At 34.0% G+C, this 22,464-nt stretch overlaps 1 protein-coding gene across 3 annotated transcripts in view; it reads left to right on the top strand.

The window, feature by feature from the left end:
• The window catches only part of PHIP (pleckstrin homology domain interacting protein), a 127,585-nt gene that overhangs the window by 68,390 nt on the left and 36,731 nt on the right, over positions 1–22,464 (top strand). For all 3 annotated transcript variants that reach the window (XM_059177235.1, XM_059177236.1, XM_059177237.1), the window contains exons 17-23: positions 958–1,183; positions 4,866–5,003; positions 5,704–5,887; positions 10,093–10,210; positions 16,384–16,524; positions 18,869–18,945; positions 20,224–20,455. In XM_059177235.1, coding sequence (XP_059033218.1) covers positions 958–1,183; positions 4,866–5,003; positions 5,704–5,887; positions 10,093–10,210; positions 16,384–16,524; positions 18,869–18,945; positions 20,224–20,455 — 1,116 coding nt within the window. The remainder of the gene's footprint in view (positions 1–957; positions 1,184–4,865; positions 5,004–5,703; positions 5,888–10,092; positions 10,211–16,383; positions 16,525–18,868; positions 18,946–20,223; positions 20,456–22,464) is intronic.

Consider the following 22,464-nt stretch of genomic DNA (forward strand, 5'->3'; position numbering starts at 1 on the left):
TGCAGTTGTTAAGTTCCTATTCTCTGTAGTAGACATTAGTTAATAATTAGATCTTATTTAACCATCTTTACATTTCAGAAGGAATAACTCTATGTAGCCTGCAAGAGCAGTCTAGATAAGTAAATCTGAAGCCAGGATGGGAGAACTTGTCCATAGAGAAACTCTGAAATTATGTGAAATATTTTATTTATATGGATAAAGTGCACTTATCTGGGGTATAAATCTGTGGCTTTCATGAGGTTCTCAAAAATACATGGCCTGCTGATGGTAGCTAATATTTTTAACTATTAAAGAGCTTATCTTAGTGATTAAAAGACCTAAAAATTGAATAGTTGGTAGAATTCCAAATCAATAAAATTTTGAAGCTACGGATTTGTGAGGCTTGAGTTCATATTAATAATTTTGTGTTATTTCAAAAAATCTAGAGAAAATGCTTATCAACTCTTGGAAAATCATGCCATGATTTAATTTTTGTGTCAACATTTATTGTATACTTAGAGGTTTTCTTAAATTGTATAAATGACTTCATTAGAGTTTAATTCAAAGAATAAATTCATTGAGTGATTTCCTTTTGCAAAATGCTAAAACAGGCAATTACTATGTTTAATAGTTTAAAAAATAAGATAATTCATGGTAGCTCAATGAAAGTAGAAGTACCGCTTAGTGATCTAAACCTAGATTTGATTTTAACATTTAATTTGAAATTACACAACTTTATCATGTTAGTGTTTTATGTATACAGTCTTTTCCTTCTTGCAGAGAAAATTCAAAGTAGCTGCTTTTCTGGTCATATAATTTAATGTAGAAGTATAATAAAGACTTACCATTAACTCAAGAAAAAGTATTGTTTTATGTTGTTGCTTAATACCATGATTTACATTAAGACATTGCCTTCCATTAGAAATTGATAAAGATAAATTTTTATTTTTCCAATCTTTGTGGACCTCTTTTTTATAGATAGCAGATCAGATGTTCTTTCATAGTGATTATCGGCCCCTTATTCGTGATGCCAACAACTTTGTATTAGATGAACAGACTCAGCAAGCACCTCATCTCATGCCTCCCCCTTTTTTGGTTGATGTTGATGGTAATCCTCATCCATCAAGATATCAGAGATTAGTTCCTGGTCGTGAAAATTGCAGGGAGGAGCAACTTATCCCTCAAATGGGAGTAACTTCCTCAGGTAAAGGCTCATTTTCATAGATAGCCAAATTTTCCATTTCTAATGATGTCTTGTAAAATTGCTAATTGGGTAAAGCTTTGTTATTGTTTTGAACAAATGAGAAGTAAAATTATTTTAAAAAATTTCTCTAAAATCCTTTAAACAGTTCTGAATTATATACTGCAAGAAGATTAAGAAACATTGGAGAGTTAAAGCAATGATCTTGGTAATTTATTCATTCATCTTTGTGACACCTGGTAAACTGGTATTCAGTAGTGAATTTATCAGGTACAATCCTTGTTCTCGTGGAGTAAGATTAATAAGCACAGTTATAAACAAATAGTTAAAACTTGTGATAAATGTTATTAAAGGGAATAATAGTATGATGTGAAAGAAAGAATAAGAATAGATACCTTATTCATATTGAAGATTGTTTTAAGAAGTGATCAACTTCTAAAAATTTAAGTAAGGTAGAAATGAAAGTGTTGACAGCTGTTTTGGTGAAATAATAGAGTGTGAAAGTCTAATTAGTTGACGAATTAAAAGGGACTTGAAATGGAGACAAGGTCTGTAGACCTTCCCTTTTGACAAGAGATGTAGCACTAATTTATTAAGTGAAAGTAATAGAAACCATTATAAAAGAAGGTTAAACCAGTAATTTAAGAATCTTTGTTATTGTTTAGACTAGTATAATTTATGAAGGCACCTGGGTGGCTCAGTCAGTTAAGTGTCTGACTCTTGGTTTCAGCACAGGGTCACGATCTTACTGTTGTGGGATCAAGCCCTGAGTCTGGCTTCACACTCAGTGCCAAGTCTGCTTCAGAATTCTTTCTGCCTCTCCCTTTGTCCATCTCTGCTTGTGCTCTCATTCTCTTTCTCTCAAATAGGTAAATAAATCTTTTTAAAAAGAAAAATTTAAGAAAATATTTTAAGTTCTGAACTCTGGCATAATGGACAAAATTTCTAAGTAGATGTAAAGGACACATAAGGGATGTAATATTTAATGAGTAACTTTTATATAACAAATTTAGATTCTATACGCTATGCAGAGAAACCAGTCATATTGCATTCCAGAGGGCCCATCTCTTATTTTCCTTTAAGGATTGGGCATGAAATTGTAATGAGGATGAGCATACTGGATAGGAAGGGCTGCTCTTGAAGGTGGTCATGCCCACTAAGGATGGAGGGTGAGGGGAAGCATTAGAAGAATAGACTCTGCTGCTACTTGCAGAGAGTAGTACAGTTCAGCAGACCTGAAAGTCTGGAGTATGTGAAATTAAAATATCTTATACATGGACACAGCATGAACTCAAGGAATCTAAGAAGCAGGTTGTATTCAAAAAATCTAGTCAGGTATTCAGAGTAGAGAAGTCTTGATCATAGGACTGAAATTAAGATAAATGTCTTCAGTCTCTTAGAGGGAAAATGGAATCAGATCTTGCCCAGGTCTCAGAATAGGGTTCAGGCATGGGGAAATAAGGAAAGGACTCATTTATTAAAATATCAGTGCTATTTAATTATTGTGGCTATTACTTTTTCCTCCATTTAACCCATTTGTATACGACTTTCATAAATAATCTCATTTAATTCGTATGGTATCCTTCTTCTGAAAGTTGAGAAAATGGAAATTTAACAACATATTTCTTGTTTAAGTTAAAGTGTATGAAATCACAGGGACTCGAATGCAGTTCTGACTCTTAGTCCATTGTTTGTTTTTTCATACTAAGCTGCCCTTACTGTAAAAAAGTGTAGATACTAGTTATTAGTATAGGACCACAAGAGAACCCTGAGCAATAATTATGGCTTCAAAGTGAGTCATAGAATTTGTAAGTGTTCTAGGTCACAGAATTTAGGGTAAAACATCATTTCTTTCATTATTTTTGATTTAGCCAAGTACAATACAGGACAGAAGAAAAACACTTGTTGAAAAAATCTTTAGCATTATTTGTAACTTTTTCTATTTGTAAATCTAGATCTATAGATGATGGGTATTATAATGATAAGTCAGCTTGAATGCAGTTTTGTTATATTTTTACATTTGTATTTCAGTAATACACTTTATGCCTCTTCAGTTACAACTTGAGCTCTATCAGATTACTTCTTGATGTTCAGATATGAGATGTTTTCCCAGCAGCACAACAGGAAAGCATCCACAGGCATTTTAACTTTTACCTTTGCTTTTACCACTTTCTAGCTTTGTGACCTTGAACAACTTATCCCATTGAATTTTAGTTTTCTCTTATAAAATGAAATAACATTATGTGCTTAGTACATGTAATTTTCCCTTTCCTTATATTTTTTTCACTACTAATTCTTCATTTCAGAATGTTCTTTGTATCTTCTCTTCCCAGCCCACTCTAAAAGTCTGGTTTGATGAAACCATTTCTTCATTTCTTATATATCCACTTACCTGCTATTAATTGCTCCTTTCTCTCATGGCAGTGCTTTCATGTCTCATATACTTTTTTTTTAAAATTCAGATTAAGAATTAAAATATTAAATAAAGCAATCCATTCTTTTGCAGAACTAACTAGCGGGCTTCCTTTTTATATTGGACTGAGTACTAAGACATATATATTGTTTGAGAAAATGAAAGAGAATAGCAACTAAGTCTTTCAGGGGTAGTCTAGAAAGATTTCACAGAGCAAGTATCAGAGAGATAAAAACCATGTTAGTTGGTGCTTGAAGGATGTTAGTGTTTATTACATTTATACTTCATTTGGGAGTATTGTGGTTAAAACCTCCAAAAACATAAAGGTGTTTATCCTTTTAGGAGAGCAGAAGAGTCCAATAGTCCCATATGACTGGTACAGGTGAAAGTTGATGCTGGAAAATTAGGGTGGGTTAAAGCACACCAAGTTACTCCCTACCTCTGAGACTTTGTTCCAACTCTTGGATTTTATCCGGAGTGTTCTTTTTCTTGCTCCTCACATGAATGACTAATTTTTCTTTTTCTTCCAGTCTTAATTCAAATGCTGCCTTCTTAAAAAGGGCATCTTCGACTTTTCTGGCTCACCATAAGCAGTTCCCATCTCTTCTCCCCATTTTCTTTCTGTTATCATCTTTAACATTCTTCATAGTCTGCATTTATATAGGGTTTATTGTTCAGTTTTCCCATTAGAATGTTAGCTGCCTGAAGTCAAGGACCTTGATATCCTATTCACCACTGCATCTTTACTTCCCTGGTATATAGCTCCTAACACATAGTAGACACTCAAGAATTTACTGAGTAAATGAAGCAGTAAAGGTTTTTTTGTTTTGTTTTGGGTTTTTTTTTTTTTTTTTTTTTTTGAGAAAGTGGGTAATCAGATTTGCCTTTTTTCAAAGTAGCTGGTCTAAGAAATCTCACTTTTGCCATTTATTAAATATATGACATTGAGTAGTTATTCTGATTTTCTCTTCTGTAAGTAGAGTTAATAATATGTATCTAATTTATTGCTGTGGGGTTAATATGAGTGCCTGAATCATAAACACTTGGTAAACCTTATCACCTTGTCATGTTTGTAATATATTGAGTTAGCATATTTCTGGTTGTGTGTGTATGTTTATTTTACTGCCATGATTTCAGGTTAATCGTTTTAGATATTTCTAGAGCTTGTACTCAAGATTTATGTTTAATTCTGGACGCAAAGTGATCTTAATTAGTAAAATGGTTTGACTAGTTGACTAAAGTGTCATTAGCATTTTGTGTGGTATTATATAGGACTGAACCAAGTTTTAAGTCAGCAAGCAAACCAGGAGATCAGCCCATTGGACAGCATGATTCAAAGACTACAACAGGAGCAAGACCTGAGACGTTCTAGTGAAGCTGGTATCAGTAATACCAGCCGTTTAAGTAGAGGTAAGCAGTGATTGCTTTAAGTGAAATATTTAAAAAATTGTAATAGTTTAAACTCTGAACATTAAGAAGTGATTAAACAAATTATGACACATCCATAAAATGAAACATTAGGCTGCCAGAATGATCGTTTTTAAAAATATATAATGCTTAAGAGAATGTTCATAGTACAAGGTTTCAAACTGTAGATAATGAGTCTTTAAATATGTATATTCTTCCAGATTTCCAAGTACAAACATATAGAACCTAAAAAAATCTTTAAAAATAAATTTATTCATTAATGTGTGGAAATACACTCCATAGTCTCAAATATCTCACTGTCCTTATTGTCATGTATTATTTTCAGAGAAAAGTTAAAAGAAATTTATGAAGCATAAGTATTCTTGGGTTTTCTGTTTTAGCTTCTTACATAGTTTTCCCAAAATACAAAGCATTTTTTAAAAATTAATTACATGTCAGTTATTAATTTAATTTACATGTCAATTAATTTACATGTCAGTTCTGTCAACAGTTATGATTCATTAGTTTATCAAATTAACTGCATAGCCATGTTTTGTTTTCATTAAATTTTCACCTATGATTTGGTTCCCAATTTGGTAATTATTTGCCATAATATGAAGTTTCATGTATAAGATAATACAGATTTTGTTTTCCATTAAGCTAATGTTTCTAAATAAATTCAGTCTATTAATTTTTCACTTAGGCTCTGTAAGTTCTACCTCAGAGGTTCATTCACCACCAAATGTAGGACTGAGGCGTAGTGGACAAATTGAAGGTGTACGGCAAATGCACAGCAATGCACCAAGAAGTGAAATAGCCACAGAGCGGGATCTGGTAGCTTGGAGTCGAAGGGTGGTGGTACCTGAGCTATCAGCCGGTGTAGCCAGGTAAGCGGAGTTGTGAAGTTTTATGTACCACCGTTGTTTATGTTTGTTTTGAATTTTAGTCTTCAAAGTACCTTTTCAAGTTTGTAATTTATTTTAAATTCATTTGAAGAGGTAGTATTTTAAACTAGTCATGACTCTGGAAGAAAATTAAGTTTTAGTCATGTCCTTTCCTAGAATAATTGATGTAAAAGATATGGCAGGGGCTGTGTTAAAGTGATAGCATGTTTTAGTCTTAGTTTGTCTTGTTTAACTACATCTTAAAACAAATTTCATAAAGTTTGTTAAACTCTTTTAGAGATTTTACTAAGGATTTTTCTAGTTCTTTAACTTAAAAAGTAGTAATTGTATAATTTAAAAACACTTTGAACATGACTGTTTATGTAGGCTAGGCTTTTTTATTGGACAATACTTCAAATTTGTGTTAGGATTTAAGATTAATTATACAAATAATGTATAAATTTGAACAATTGCTTTATGTGATAACAGGTATACCCAGATGTCCTTAATAAAAAAATTAACTCATATTTTTAGTTAGATTTTTTTTTTTAAAGATTTTATTTATTTATTTCAGAGAGGGAGAGTATGAGAGGGAGGAGGATCAGAGGGAGAAGCGGACTCCCTGCAGAGCAGGGAGCCCCATGCAGGACTCTTCCTGGGACTCCAGGATCATGACCTGAGCCGAAGGCAGTTGCCCAACCAACTGAGCCACCCAGGCACCCTTTAGTTAGATTTTTGTCTCTTTTTTTAATTTTAATGTTAAGATTTAAAGGGGGTTCAATAAGTAACATCCATCTTAACAATAGTTCTAAAGGAAATGAACATACAAAAGAATGAGATATGAAATCAGAATGGAACTTTCTGTTATTGATACTAGTGTGAAGGATGTGGCTTTCATCTACATGAAAGTGTGTTCCTAGTCTGGAACCCCAAACAGTTAACACTAGATCATGTGGGGTTTGGGTCTTTAAAATGCAGTAAAAAATGTATACATTGCAAATAAGGGCATAGTACTGGGCCATGTTAAGCTGGTTTTTCTTCCAGGGGACATCAGTTAATTAGTTCACTTCTTCCCCTGGAAAGAGAGTGAGTAGAAGAGAAGCCAGGAGTGGGTTGCTAGTTGATAATGAAGGTCCCCATACATGGAAGGAAATAGGAGGAGGGGGGAAGATTTGTATCTTTCCATATGTTCTTTACCTTTTTATCCCTTTTTCATTGAGCTTAACCATTGAGCCAATGGTCAGGCAGGGCTATGACCATGACTTCAAAGGATATTTGACCTCCCAGGAGCTTTGCCCCCAATACTTAGTAGTCTTAACTTTGAGAATCTTCCTGGGCTATGCCCCACTTCTAGGTGGTTTACAGTTTGCCACTAGAAGGCTCTTATGTGGGTCAGACTATTACATTAATTAAAATTAAATCCAGGGGTGCCTGGGTGGCTCAGTGGATGAAAGCCTCTCCCTTTGGCTCAGGTCATGATCCTGGGGTCCGGGGATCGAACCCCACATCAGAACTCTCTGCTCAGCAGGGAACCTGCTTCCTTCTCTCTCTCTGCCTGCCTCTCTGCCTACTTGTGATCTGTGTCTGTCAAATAAATAAATAAAATCTTAAAAAAAAATTAAATCCAGTCACATTGATGGGATTTCAACAAATAATAAATAAAGAAGTCTCTGAAACTCAACAGGAGGAGTGTCTAGGTGGCTCAGTCAGTTAAGCGCGTGCTTGCATCTCAGGTCATGACCTGGACTCAAGCCTCCTCATCAGGCTCCCTGCTGAGCAGGGAGCCTGCTTCTCCCTCTTCATCTACCTGCCGCTCCTGTCACTTGTGCTCTTTCTGCCTGCCTCAGATAAATAAATAAAATCTTAAAAAAAAAAAAAAAAACCTCATTGGTAAGTTTAAAAATCCAGTCAGAAAATGAGCAAAAACACACAGACATGTCATCAAAGAGGATATGCAGATGGGAATTAAGTACATGAAAAGACACTTGACATCATTAGCCATTATTGAAATACAAATTAAAACTGCCATGGAAATAATCTCTATATACCTATTAGAATGACCAAAATGGGGATGCCTGGGTGGCTCAGTTGGTTAAGCCGCTGCCTTCAGCTCAGGTCATGATCCCGGGGTCCTAGGATCGGGTCCCACATCCAGCTTCTTCCTCGGTGGGGAGTCTGTTTCTCCCTCTGCCTCTGCCTGCTACTCTGCCTGCTTATGCTCTCTCTGTCTCTCTCTCTCTCACAAATAAATAAATAAATAAATAAAATCTTTAAGAAAAGGGGTGGGGAATGTGCCTGGGTGGCTCAGAGGGTTATGCCTCTGCCTTCATGTCAGGTCATGATCTCAGGGCCTTACATTGGGCTCTCTGCTCAGCAGGAAGCCTGCTTCTCCCTCTCTCTGCCTACTTGTGATTTTTGTCAAATAAATAAATAAAATCTTAAAAAAAAAAAAAAAAGAATGACCAAAATATAGTGCCATCACCCAGTACTAAGGAGGGTGTAGAGAAACTGCATCACTGTTCATTACTGGTGGAAATGTAAAATATTGTGACCACTCTGGAAAACAGGCTCTTTCTTAAAAACTTAAATGTGTAACTACTATATTATCCATTAATTGCACTCTTGATCATTTATACCAAAGAAATGATAACTTACATTTTCACAAAAACCTGTACATAAGTGTGTGGCAGATTTATTTGTAATAGCCAATAACTAGAAACTACCCAGATATCCTTAATGAGTACATGGTTAAACAGATTTAGCTATATCCACACCATAGAATACTACTCTGCAATAAAAAGGAAACAACCTATTGATAAAATAGATTGAGTGAATCTTGAGGAAATTATGCTGAGTGAGAAACCAGTCTCAAAGGTTTACATACTTTAAGGACTATTCTTAAAATACCTATAAGAGGTAGAGAACAGGTTAGTAATTGCTAGACCTTATGGAGAGGAAGGGTTGAGGGGGAAGAGAGAAAATTGGGGTTATAACTATGAAAAGTATACCATAAGGGATAATTTTGGTGATGGAAATATTCTGTATCTCACCTGGGGTAATGGATACACAAACTTGCACATTGATAAACTTGAATAGAACTAAATACACGTACACACATGAGTAGAAGTAAAACTGGTACTGAATAGTGCGGTGTATCAATGTCAACATTCAGATTGTGATACTGTACTATAGTTTTACAAGATGCTACTATTCAGGAAAACTGGGTAAAGGAGACAAGGAATTTCTGTATTATTTTCTTAAAACTGTGTATCTACAGTTATTCCAATAAAATTTTAATTAAAAAGAAAAAATTAAGGTGAAACAAAAAATTAAATCAAGGCCCATTCTTTTCACAAGATTTAAATTTACTCAGTCTCCATTGAGTATTATTACCAGCTGTGTGAGAAATCTGCAATTAAGTGAAATGACATTAATATACTCTAGTAATAAAATATTAGCACTAGTGTTCTTCCAGGTTTGAATATTAACTCCTTTCCAACTGAAATCTCCAGGGAAAAATTAAAGTTCAAAGATTAAATACCCCTGTAGGTCAATAACTTTATAGTTATACGCAATTTAAGTAAAAAATAAAATTCTCTCGCCCTTTTAAGTTTGGGTTCCATGAAATTAAAGTTCACAATTAATGGTCCTCAACTATTTCTGTTTTTCACTTTCAGCTCTATGCCTGGAATGAGTTGGAGGTTTTTCAGTAGCTGAAGCCAGAGAGAATATAGTTTTCATTGGAGAGAATATAGTTCTTTCAGGGTTTTAGAAGTTATAATTCAGCCTCAAGGTTCTCTGTGTGTTTTGTTAAGATTTTAGCTATCCGTGTGGCATAAGAGATTTATCACAGCCCACACTGACATAATTTTTTAAAAAAGTAAATCTAATTTCTAACCCTTAGAGCATTTACCTTAGGAATAACCATGTTCCCAGTACTGAATACTTGATTTTCCAGAGACCATAAACAGAAGCAGTAGTATCAAACTCAGATAGTTTGTCTCTCCAGTATTCTAGTCATTTAATGCCGTTATGTCCAGAGTTAACAATCTATGCATTGAAACTCAGAAATGTTTATCACATGCCTCCATCCAATAAGAAAACATCAGGAGTAGCATTTCCTCTCTGACACCAAACATGCCTTTCCGAGTGAAATCAGTTGTAAAAAATGTCTAGATTAACATGTATGGCTTTTAATTCTCTTTCAGTAGGCAAGAAGAATGGAGAACTGCAAAGGGAGAAGAGGAAATAAAAACTTACAGATCAGAAGAGAAAAGAAAACACCTTACTGTTCCAAAAGAAAATAAAATACCCACTGTTGCAAAGGTAAATAGTAGTTACTTTTATACTTAGTACTATGCCTCATAAGTATAGTAACTACTTTAAGGCCCTTTGGTAAGTAAAGATGTTCACATCATAAAAAGAATAATTAATGCAATAAAGTTGGTATAGTTAATTCTTGATTATCTTTTTAGGTTGTCTGTTACCACTTTAAATTTTTTATTTTACTGCCTTCTAGTATACCTTTTCCCTAAATGCCAATTGTTACATGCCCATTAAATGTAATAAATTATCAGCCTAAATAAGATCTTTTATGCCGCTTCCAGTCAGCGAATGGGAGAAGAATTAGGCACAAACAAGTCAGCTGCAAGAGATTGGGAGCAGGGGACAACAGTCGAAAAGACTGCTGCCCTGAGCAACTCCACAGTCTCGCTTTTATTAGATAGAAATAGGAATCAACAGAAGAGTCGATGAAGGTCAAACGTTAGTCATATGCCTTGTAGATAAACAAGAAGGAAGGCAGAATATGTCTGTACAAGTAGTATAAAGTTTACAGTTGAACAAGCACATTCAAAAGACTTACTAAGTAGCCACAGGTGCTCTCCAGGGGGAAAGGGGAGATATCGGAAAAATGAAGCAGGCAGTGTTCCCCCCCTGAGCGGGCCGGGCATTCCCAGCTGCTGGGCTTCCATGGAGCAGGCTGGGAGCAGGCGGCATTCCACCTTGAGTGAGCCGGGCATCCCCAGCGGCTCAGCTTCAAGGCCGTATATCGTCCTCTCCCTGTTGCAGTATCTGTTTTTCTTAAGGCTGTATCTAAATGTGCTTGGTAACTAGTAAAATTTCCGGGGGGGTTATATTTTAAGTGATACATTGTTCTGAGGGGCAGTTGCACTTTTATTTTTTAGTTCTGCCATTGGTTGCGTACTCCAAAACAGCTATTGCTTTTGGTTTTTTGTCCTTTTTCTTTTTTTCTATTTTGCACTTTAATATAGGTAAGTCAGCTATGCTACTCTAAATAATAGTTCTTGTTTTCCCCATTAAAAGAAGTTGTTTCTATTAGTTTGCCTTGTTGGTTTCTCTGTCATCCTACTTTGGAGAAATTTTTGGATTTCATTTGTTTATGCCCTAATCTGGGAAAGATGTGTATTTATCTCCTTGAGTGTGAAGGAATCATACTTACCAACTCCCATTCATCTTTCTCAAACCACCTTAGTTTGAAAGTTTCAGAATTGAGGTAAACTACAGAGCGTCTTCATTTATCACTCTAAGCACCTGTCTAAGCACAGTCTAATAAGCACCTGTCTAAACAAAAAAATAACTGGTCTCTTAACCCTACTTTGTTCTCCTTTCTCTTTCTATTTGAGTTCCTTAAACCTGTATATTGGTGTCCTTTTCTGGAGTTTTTTTTATTTTGTGACTTTTCCTTTTAAAGGACTCAAGTAGTCCTTTGCTATCTTACATTTTTCTTTATTAAGGGTATCATACCCTGGGATCAGTAGGACCCCACAAAGGTTCCCATTAGTATAATCTGAGGTAATCTTTTGTTTTCTGGGGGGTTTTTTGGTTGTTGCTGGTTGGTTGGTTCATTGGGGTTTTTTTCATGGTGACTGAGAAGCATACCCTTTTTTGGATCCTTTGCTCAGAATCCAAGGATGTGGGGGATATAAACTCTTAGAGTGATGGTGAGAGTTTGTATTGCTATCACTTTTTTGGATGGAACATGGTAATATCTATTAAAATTAAAAGAATATGCTTTTTTTAATCCAATAATTGTAATTTTCTTCAAAGTGTTTTTTTTTTTATAAAGTACTGATATGAATGTGTGTGTGTGTGTGTGTGTATATATATATATATGTATGTCTGTACACTCAGATATTATAGTTTTTCTGGTAGCAACAACTAGAATGACTTTAGTGACTATTGGTGGAAGAGAGGTAGACTGTTGTGGTATCTGTTAGCTAAGGAATATAATGCAGCTTTTTTTTTAACAAAACCAGTTAGAACTCCATTGCCTTAGGGAAATGTTCGTGATACATTTTTAAGTGGAAAAAAACAAGTAGAACAGTAATGTTTATGACCTTATTTTTTTTCAAGTTTTAAAAAAATAAAAAGGTTTGAAAACAAACCTATGAGTGTACAAATCATGAGATGGCCGTCTTTCATCCCGGAGTTGCAGTGTTTTTTTCCTCTAATAATAAAGATACTGTGCAGGTGGGAAGTATAAATTAATACAAAAACCATTTAGAAAACAGTCATAATAATAGTAGTTACACGATTTTTGGTAGCAGGTTTGGTCCCCAAATTACAGTGGTTTAAATAAATGGGTGTAATATTTATCTCTGATGTAAAAGCCTCAGTCGGTTGGTCCAGACACAGTATGATGATGTAGGTATTGAGAACTGAAGCTCTTCTCATTTTTCTGATTCTCTTGGGTGTGAACTTGAATTTCTGCCTCAAGATACCAGCTTTCTCATTTAAGGTTAAAGGATGGAGGATCAAGTCAATAAGGAGAGTGCAGAGGGCACACATATGCTCTATTGAGGGATATTCTTTGAAGTTACTCTGTAACATTGTGCCAAATATCCCATTGGCCAGAATTTTAGTCATATGAAATTCTGACAAAGAAAATTTTTGTGTTTGTGCAAAAAGAGGAGAACAGATGTTGGTTGACAGCCAGCTTTCCCTTCTACTGTATCATTTAGGAAAGCATTAAAATCATGAATGTTCTTTAACGTGGCATTAATCCTCAAGAAATATGAAATTGAGGAGAAAGCTTTACAAAATGGAACAAATTGCAATTTTTAATAAATGCATTTGAACTGTAGGTAAATATATTTATGTTAAATGAAAAAGCAGGTATTGTACATTACATTCTTCACATATTACTCAAAGTTTAAGTGTTTCCTTTTTATACCTTTACATAGATCCCAAAGTTTCTACAAAATTAGAAAGTCCTTTAGTAATTCTTTTAGAGAAAACCCAGGTGGAGTGAATCTTATATCCTTGCATGTGAAAATGTCTTTTATTTTATTTGGCTATTACTAGCAGCTGTTTAGACATGAGTAGGGCTGAAGTGAGGGCAGGGTTGTAGTGCAAGACTGGTTCCACAACCGTAGAAGGAACTGGAGAATGGAGATGGATGTAGGAACAGGGAATGGTTGAACCCAGGTTGCAGAATTATATAGGTCTTGAAGTACACACCCAGAATCTTTTTTAGGAGTACAAAGCAAGACTTAGATTTTTGCTCTTTTCACTTTCCTCCTCAGTGCAATATTAGCACCCCAACACACTTGTGAAGCCAAACCATGATAGGAGGAATAAAACCACACTGTAGATGGACTTAGATGACTTACACAGGGAAGCTATTGGGATACACATTACAGATACTTGAAATAGCATATTCTTAGAGCTAGGAGGGGATATTGGAAATGTAAGGAAAAGCATTTCTGTAGAGGATACTATTTTATATATTGGGATGAAGCACATCATTATTGAAATAGAGAAGAACTCAGTAGATTACTTGACTGGAAGAATGTAAGACCCTGAAAGATGAGTTAGTAAGCTGGAAAGTCAAGTTGAAGAACTCTCAGAATGTATCAACAAGAGATGAAATGATCTAAAGATACTATGTGGGAAGTGTAAAAAACAACATATGTTTTTATGTAATATGAATGTAGATATATGTAGAGAGAGCATACAAGATTAGAGGAAGGAAAGGGATGAAAAAATAATGAACGAGAATTTGTTTCTCCACATGTAATATAAAATCTTTAGAAAGCTGAAAAATTTTCCGAAAATTAACTTTTAACTGGTGTGCCAGAGTATAAATAAGAAAAGACATTGTGAGTCAAACAGAATAAATAAGGCAAAAATAATATAGAATTTAAAAATGTAAAACCTCAACACATTATAATATGTGAGAACAAAACAATATGCTGAAAGTTTGTGGAGAGAAAAAGAAAATCACCTGCAAATGAATAAGAACTTGACTAATGTTAGACTTCTTATTGCTGTTAACAAAATGATTTCCATTGCGTACCCCACAGCCAGAAAGAGAGAGAAAGAAATCTTTAAGGAATGAGCAGTATTTAAAAATTTGGCTATCATCTCCACACAGTTTATGGTTGGAACAATAAATGCTAGAAGCAAGTGCTAGTGTGCATTCGTTCAAGGGATGGAAAGTCTACCTGTAAAGATGAAAATGCCTGTGGAACCATGCTGCTTGTAGTTCTGGATATCCTGCTACCAGCTCATCCATCTGATAGGTGCTTGTGCCTGTTTCTCCATGACATCCACAAAATCGGGTGGTGTTGGTGCTGTCCCTATGGGCCAAGTGGAGACGGGTATTCTCAAACCTGTGATGGTGGTCACGTTCACTCCCATCACCATTACAGTTGTAGCAAGTCTGTTGAAATGTGTACACCATGAAACTTTGAGTAAAGCTCTTCCTGGGGCTAATGTGGCTTTCATGTCAAGAACATGTTTATAAAAGATGCTTGCCATGGCAGTATGGCTGCTGACAGCAAAAATAACCCACCAGTGGAAGCAGCTGGCTTCACAGATCAGGTTTTTATCCTGAGTCACCGGGCCAAATCAGTGCTGGCTATACACCTGTGCTGAATTGTCATGCAGCTTCACACTGCTTGCAAGTTTGCTGAGCCAAAGGAGATTGCTGTTCTGGGAGGAAGCTGAATGGCCCTGAATTCTTGAAATCTGTTGATGCTGCCATAGTTGATAGAATTCTTGGCAGGCCCATGTATGTTGAGAGGTTCTCTATCGTCCTTGGGGTCATTTGGCTCTTTGTGATGTAAGACAGTTATCATGGGTGTAAACAAAGCAGTGAACAAGAAGGCTTCTGGAGCTGGCGAGGTCATCAGGTCTGTCCAGAAAGCTCAAAACTAAGTGAATATTATCCATAATACCTGCCACCCTGTCTTAATCAGTGGTAGAAGAGTGATCCCAGAACTGTTTGTCTCAATTTGCTGTTTAAGTTTAATATTAAGAAACTGTTTAGGGATAATGATGCATCATAAAACCTTGAAGAAAAGAACCTTTTGTGGATCATTTGGTTTGTGTGAGTGTGCAGCAAATTTTAGGTAATTCGTTTTTAAATCACTACTTTTTAGGGGTACCTAAGTGGTGCAGTCAGGTGTCTGACTCCTATTTTTGGCTCAGGTCATGATCTTGGTGATGAGATTGAGCTCCAGATTGGGCTCTGCGCTCATCTCAGTCTGTTTGAGAGTCCCTCTCTCTCCCTCTCCCTCTCAAATAAATTGAGAGTGCTCTCCTTCTCAAATAAATAAATAAATCCTTAAAATAATTAATAATTCAATCAGTCAGTACTTTTTAATGGAAACATCTTGGCCAGAAATCTGTCATAGAACTTTGAGACTCATTAAAACAAAGTTTAATGAGAAGGGGAGAAAAAAAAGGCTATAGCTATAGTTATATTATAGATATCCAAAGTTTTTTATATATATATGTATATACATATATATAAAATACATATGTAGTGATGGATATCCAAAGTTATTTCCTGTCACTTTAAAGATTTTCTTATTGTATGTTGTATATTTATGATATATTGTATATATAAATCTGATGTCTTTTTTTGCAAGTTATCTTTATTCTTTTTTTATATAGATACAGTTGGGTTTTTTTTCAGGTGTGAATTCTTGTGTTTGTTGAGTTTGTTCATCTTTGTCACCATGTTGGATTTTATCAGTTTCTTTTGATGCTTGTTTATTAGTGTGTTCTCATTTACTATATTTATTCTGTGGCAGAAAAGAGATAGCCAGCCAACTGGTGTCCTAGCCTCAAAGTGGCAGGGTGGTTTGTGACCACCATTTTGGTTTCCTTTCCTTTGTCTCTGCCTATTACATATGCTTCACAGCTCACGGTCCTCTCTTAAATCTGTTCTATACGTTTAGTGTGGTTATAGGAGAATTTATTAGTCTGTTATTATAAACCCTTTAGTCTGTATCACTTAATCAGGAAAAAGAATTTTGTTATGACTTATTAAACCAGCAAGTGAATTTCTACATAACACAAACCTGTGATTTAAGCTAATGTAATGTTAAATTATTTGAATTGGTACCATAGTCCACTTATATGACTATCTTAAATATGAGTGGATTTTTTATAATTAAAAAATATACAACTTTTAAAGTAAAAAGTATGCTCTTTAATCCTACTTTAAGTAAATAAACTTTTTCCAGAATCACGCTCATGAGCATTTACTGGATCTCGGAGAATCCAAACGGCAACAGGCAAATCAACACAATTACCGTACAAGATCTGCTTTGGAAGAGACACCTAGACCTTCAGAAGAGATAGAAAATGGCACTAGTTCTTCAGATGTAAGATCTCAGCACATTTATAAATTTGTTTGTAGTTTAACATTGTTTTAGTATGACTGTTCTTTGTATTCATTGATGTATTTATAAATGTAACTCAAAGATGGTATTTCTAGATCTTACAATGATAGTGATAGTTATCATTTACTAAAGACCTGTTTTGTATTTTCCAGGCATAGCACACATATTCATAATGTCAAATTCACAGAACAAATGCATATGAATTAATTATTCTGATTTTGTGTATGAGAAATCTGAAGTTCAAGAATGTTTAGATTGCCTATGTACCTAACTATTAAATGGCAGAGCAGGAATTAAACCCAGGGTCCTTTTACTCTAAAGGCAGGCTTTTAAAATGGTGCCATGAAGCGCTAGTCTGTAACTATAATGACTAATTAATAGACATACGGTAATTTCAGTTAGTTTTTTATTTCTGTGCCAGTTTGACTTTTCAGTTTATTTTAAAATTTCCTTGTATATAATTATTTCCATAAATATCATTGTCCCTACTAAATTACATATTTTTTCAACAAAGGCAATCAGGTTGCAATCACAGCTTATTAACAACATCTCCCCCTGCCCCCACCCTAATCACTCCCTCCCCTGGTTAAGTAAGACTCTATGGTCTTACTGACTATTGCACATTTATGAAGCAATGTTAGACATATCTGGGAATTCTCTGAGTATATTTTCTGTACACACGGCAATAAAATTCAAACTGAGAGTATGCTAACTACAGTTGAAAAGTTATTCTCCAATGGCTTTAGTTCCTAGGGTGACCAGGTAAAAATGGTTTGTCCAATCTGGTAAAAAGATCAAATATATTAATAACAAATTTGATACATGACAGTTTAGATATACATGCAAAACATAAAATATATGTGGGCTAGTTATTTGCCTCTATAAAATGTTTCTTTATTTTTAAAGATTCATATGATTCTCTTAATATGTTCCTATAAAATACTTTAAATATGATTCAGCTTATTAGAATGTTGTTTCTAGGTACATCTAGTTACTATTTACATCTTGTTTCTAGTTACATAAGGAGTTAACTAAATCCTTCATTTATCTTCAAAACTAATTTGCTTCTATTTTAACAATTAAATTTAGAGCAATTAAATTTCTAGGAGGAGTACATTGAGAACAGAATATCATCTTGGGCACATTATATTAATTAATGGAAAGAATCCGGTTTGGGAGGGGGTTCAAATACTTTGTACTTCTCTATAGTACCTTTTAATTTTGTACTAAGAATATAAAAGTATATTTCTTTTCTCTCTCTTTAAAGAAATTATATATATAGTAAGGATGAGAATAATCAGATCATTTGTTTACATTCTTTTTTTTTTTTTCAGTTATATTGAGCAGAGATTAAATTCTCTAACTATAATTATTGTTGGATTTTGATCTTTTCATATTTGGTTAGTTTTCAAAACTTTGTGGAATAGCTCTGTCATACAAATTCTTCTTTATTAAAACATCAAAAAGAAAAAACTTGTCTTCCAAGATATGCTATTTTATTTAATTAATAAAGGAATACATCCCATTATCATTTTGAAAAATTCTGTGAATGTGCCCAGCAAATAATAACGCTGATAAAACTGTTCTTGTGGAGAGCAGTCTAAACTTTAGAGTAGCTTAGTTGCTCATTAATTGTGCTGTCCAGGGTAAATTTCTTAACCTTTTTAAGCTTTAATTTCTACTGTTTAAATAATTGCTCCCTATTGCCAGTAGTGTTTTGTCTAGATTAAATGGGATGATGTATACACATGCTTAGAATAGCTTCTGTAATATATTAAAAGCTTACTTAATTTGACCTGTTACTCTTAATTGGAGTGTAAAATTTTATTTGAGCAAGGGAGAAATTGCATAAGATACTGGATCTTATGGACTATCACTGGATTATCCTACATTGAGCAGAGAATATTTACTAGAGAAACTATGGGTAGTTTTCAATCCTCTACTGCAATTTTAAAATAATACCTAAGTTGGAATACTCTTAATATGTGTAATAAAGCAGTTTTTAATTGTAATGATGACAATAAGTAAAATGTGAACTCGTAATTTAAGTTCTCAGTATGTTAATCATCTGAGCGATTGCTCTGAATCCAGTATTAATAGGTATTATTTCATCGGATATATTTTTTCATTGGATACATTTTTCATTGGATACAATATATCTTGTATTAAAATACAAGATCTGTGTTGTAGGACTAATCAAAATCAGGTTTTAATTGTAAATATCCTAATGTGATTGGTACTATTAGATAGCACTGATATTTTCTAATAATCCTAGAATGTTATTTTGTAAAATTACACAATGAAATATGTATTAAACATTTCTTAGGAAGGTGAAGTTGTTGCTGTTAGTGGTGGGACATCGGAAGAGGAAGAGAGAGCATGGCACAGTGATGGCAGTTCTAGGTAATTCAGTGAATTTCTATTTCTTCACATGTAATATAAAATCTTTAGAAAGCTGAAAATTTTCATTTTTTCAGCAACACATTTCAGAATCTCTTTGGGTTGAGAATTTGTTCTTCTTCAAAGATCTTTTGTTCTGTGGATGCATTGCCATGCATCCAGTGTAATGTCTGAAAATGTTTTTTAAATTCTTTGAAATCATTTTCAAGTTAAAATGAAATCATGGATTGTTACCTGTGATGATTATTCTTGGAGAGATATTTGTAGATTCCTACTAAGGACATTCAGGACAAGGATAAGGGGTGGTGGTGGTAGAATTAAGCTCCAGAAAAAAATCTGTCCTTTCAGTGTTAATCTTTATAGAGGAGTAAAGTCATACATCACTGAATATAGGGAACTAATTACTGATTTTAATGAAGTATTACTTAGATTTCTTTAAAGCGTTTATATTTATATTTTAAAATTGTACAAAATCCAGTTATATTCTCATGTACTAAAATTAGAACAGAAGATAAAACTGGATCCTTTTTTTGCAACATCAGCTCAGTAAAACTTAGTTCTTTTGAAGGTAAACTGAAAAGAAATGCAAACATGGTTGGTAATGATAAGTAAAACACAAAGGCTTATATTTTTCTGAATTGTGTCATTTTTTGAAGCATAAGATGTACCTAACTTATAAGTAGATACTGAATAAAATACTCAAGTAATCTACCTACTGGGCCAAAACACTTCTGACAGTCCCCACCCCACCCCCATTTCATATCCAGTTATCATGAAGGCAGCAATGGTCTACCTTTGGAGTTCCCCTGGTCAAGAGCTCCCACCTCCTCTCAAGAAAATAATCCGTATATCTCTTCCTCAATATTGATATCTCTTGTAGTATTCCAAACTATCTTTGTACTGTTTCTGGAATTGAGGAAAGTGACCCTCTGTTCCTTATTTTTTTATGTCCCATGATATTTTGAACATAGGCAACACACAGAAATTAATATTTTTGTTAGTCTTATAAGGCACTAAAATTCATTGCTTCAATTAAAACTGTAGACATTTCTTAGAAAACTTTTTTGAGATATTTAAGTAAGTTAAACCTACAGAATTTTAAGAAACTGTTTAGAAGGTGATGAGTTGGAAGGGGAATATTTTTAGTCTATTCATTCTTTTTTGTAATCTCTATTTTTATAAGACATTCATTCTTTTTTGTGATCTTTTTACATCTTTATAAGACAAAGTCTTACAGTATGTCTAGTATAAATATTTTTTAAATCCCTTTTTGCCTTCTAGTGACTACTCTAGTGATTATTCTGACTGGACAGCAGATGCAGGAATTAATCTGCAACCACCAAAGAAAGTTCCCAAGCATAAAACCAAGAAAGCAGAAAGCAGTTCAGATGAAGAAGAAGAATCTGAAAAACAGAAGCAAAAACAGATTAAAAAAGAAAGGAAAAAAGCAAATGAAGAAAAAGATGGACAAATATCACCAAAGAAAAAGAAGCCCAAAGAAAGAAAACAAAAGGTTGATTTTGTTTTAATATAAATTGTTTTCTCTCAAAACAAAAGCACTCATTTTAAAAGTGCTATTGATGAACATAAACATTGTTGAGGTGTACTAGGATACTAGTAGTATTGGAAAAAACTCAAGTACACAGTAGTAGAATATACTATAATAACAAAACATTTAATTTACTCAAGTTCTCAGTGTTTAGCACATGAATATATTTACTTACAGAATTATTGTATTCTAAATATTGAACATGTAATCTTAAGAGGAGTTTTATTTATATTCTGGTGGGATTTATTCATTTGTGTATATAAAAATGTTACAAAACATACTTGCCTTTACTTTTTAACCATATTGTTAATTTTATTGCTGAAAATAACCAGAACGCATAGAGTGCACAACACCTGGAATAATAATGGCAGAACTTGTTACAGATGACCACTAGACAAATATGAATCTAAAGTAGGACACTACTGTTAACAGGCTTTCATTAATTTATGGAACATGTGAGCCATAATTAGACGGTCCTTAGGTCAGTAGCAGTATTAGTTTGTTACTTCATCTTTGGTCTGTGGATAATTCGAGACAGATCAGAGAACATAAGAAATAAATGTTAACAGAAGTAAGGTTTGTCAGCTCTTATGGAAATGGGATTCTTTTAAAAAATAAGAGCTATATGAAATAGAAGGGACATGTTTTCTGTTCCCTAAAAGACTAAATTGAAAATATCCAAGGAAGATTTTTTTTTCAACCTCTTTCATTTTTAGAATTAAATGTAAGTTGTCAAATATAGAATTAAATGCTAGGGAGACTAAGAAGGTCTTTCTCTCCAGAGAGCTTTGAAAAATTTAAGAATACATCTGTTTTAAATGTTTATTTTATCTGTTTCACTTGAGCTCTTATTCATTTCAGCTTTATAATTATGAATTACTTTAATTTGGGTCCCACAGTCTGCTGTTCTTGTTGCCTTCTTTGCTTTTGTCTGGGGAAGATTTACCAAAGAGAATATCACACATATGCCTACATTTTTCTCTTCTGTGTTGTCAGTGGTGATAAAAGTAGGTTAACCCATTGCGTATGTGGTACACAGATCGGTTAAAGAGAACTGATTTAGCCCTGTATCTGGCTAATTTTTTTTTTCTTATCACAAGACAGTTTTGATGAACTTTTGAGGTTTACAGTGTTTAAGTCCCTGTGAGAACATAATTTTTTTGGTCAAGAGTGCAGTTTACTTCACCTAATTGCTCTTGATTTGGTAGTTGTCCCTAAACTGACACCTTGGGCTTCTTTGTGCAGTGCCACATTTGGATCCAGCTACTGTTTGGCATATTTTAATTTTTCTATTTTGCTTGAAGTATTACAATGGGATCTGTGTGCTGCCAATTTATGTGGGACAAACTTTAAATATCATGAAGTGTAAGGATATTATAGACTCTTTCCTTTAATTTGGTTTCTTACACATGGCTTGGTATTAGTCTACCAGTGGATTTAAGAGTAGATAGAACTGTTCTCATTACTCAGTGTTTTTGTCTCAAATGAACATATTTCCCTCTTAAGCATAGAATTGTAGAGCTGGAAAGTAACTGAAAGATCATTCAGTAATTATTATTTACTGCATGTATGAAAAGATGAAAATATTTTCTATCTAATTGTATTCAAATTAAGCAAAAACAGTAAGGCAGATAACAAAAAAGCTTATTTAAAAATAGATTTCTCCAGGGGTGCCTAGGTGGCTCAGTCTGGTTAAGTATCTAACTCTTGATTTCAGCTCAGTTCTGTGTTGGGCAGGCATGGATCCTGCTTAAGAGTCTCCCTCTCTTTCTCTCCCCCATGCTCACTCACACTGTCTCTATTAAAAAAAAAAAATCTCTAGAGATGCAGTAAAGTTATCTCATATGTATCTGATGTATTTCCATTATGCTGTTAGAAACTCTGGAAACCAGATTAGTAAATTTCTTTTCTTCCTTTTTTTTTTTTTTTTTTAAAGATTTTATTTATTTATTTAATACAGAGAGAGATCACAA

The sequence above is a fragment of the Mustela lutreola genome, chromosome 6, assembly GCF_030435805.1.
Source record: "Mustela lutreola isolate mMusLut2 chromosome 6, mMusLut2.pri, whole genome shotgun sequence".
Taxonomy (NCBI): domain Eukaryota; kingdom Metazoa; phylum Chordata; class Mammalia; order Carnivora; family Mustelidae; genus Mustela; species Mustela lutreola.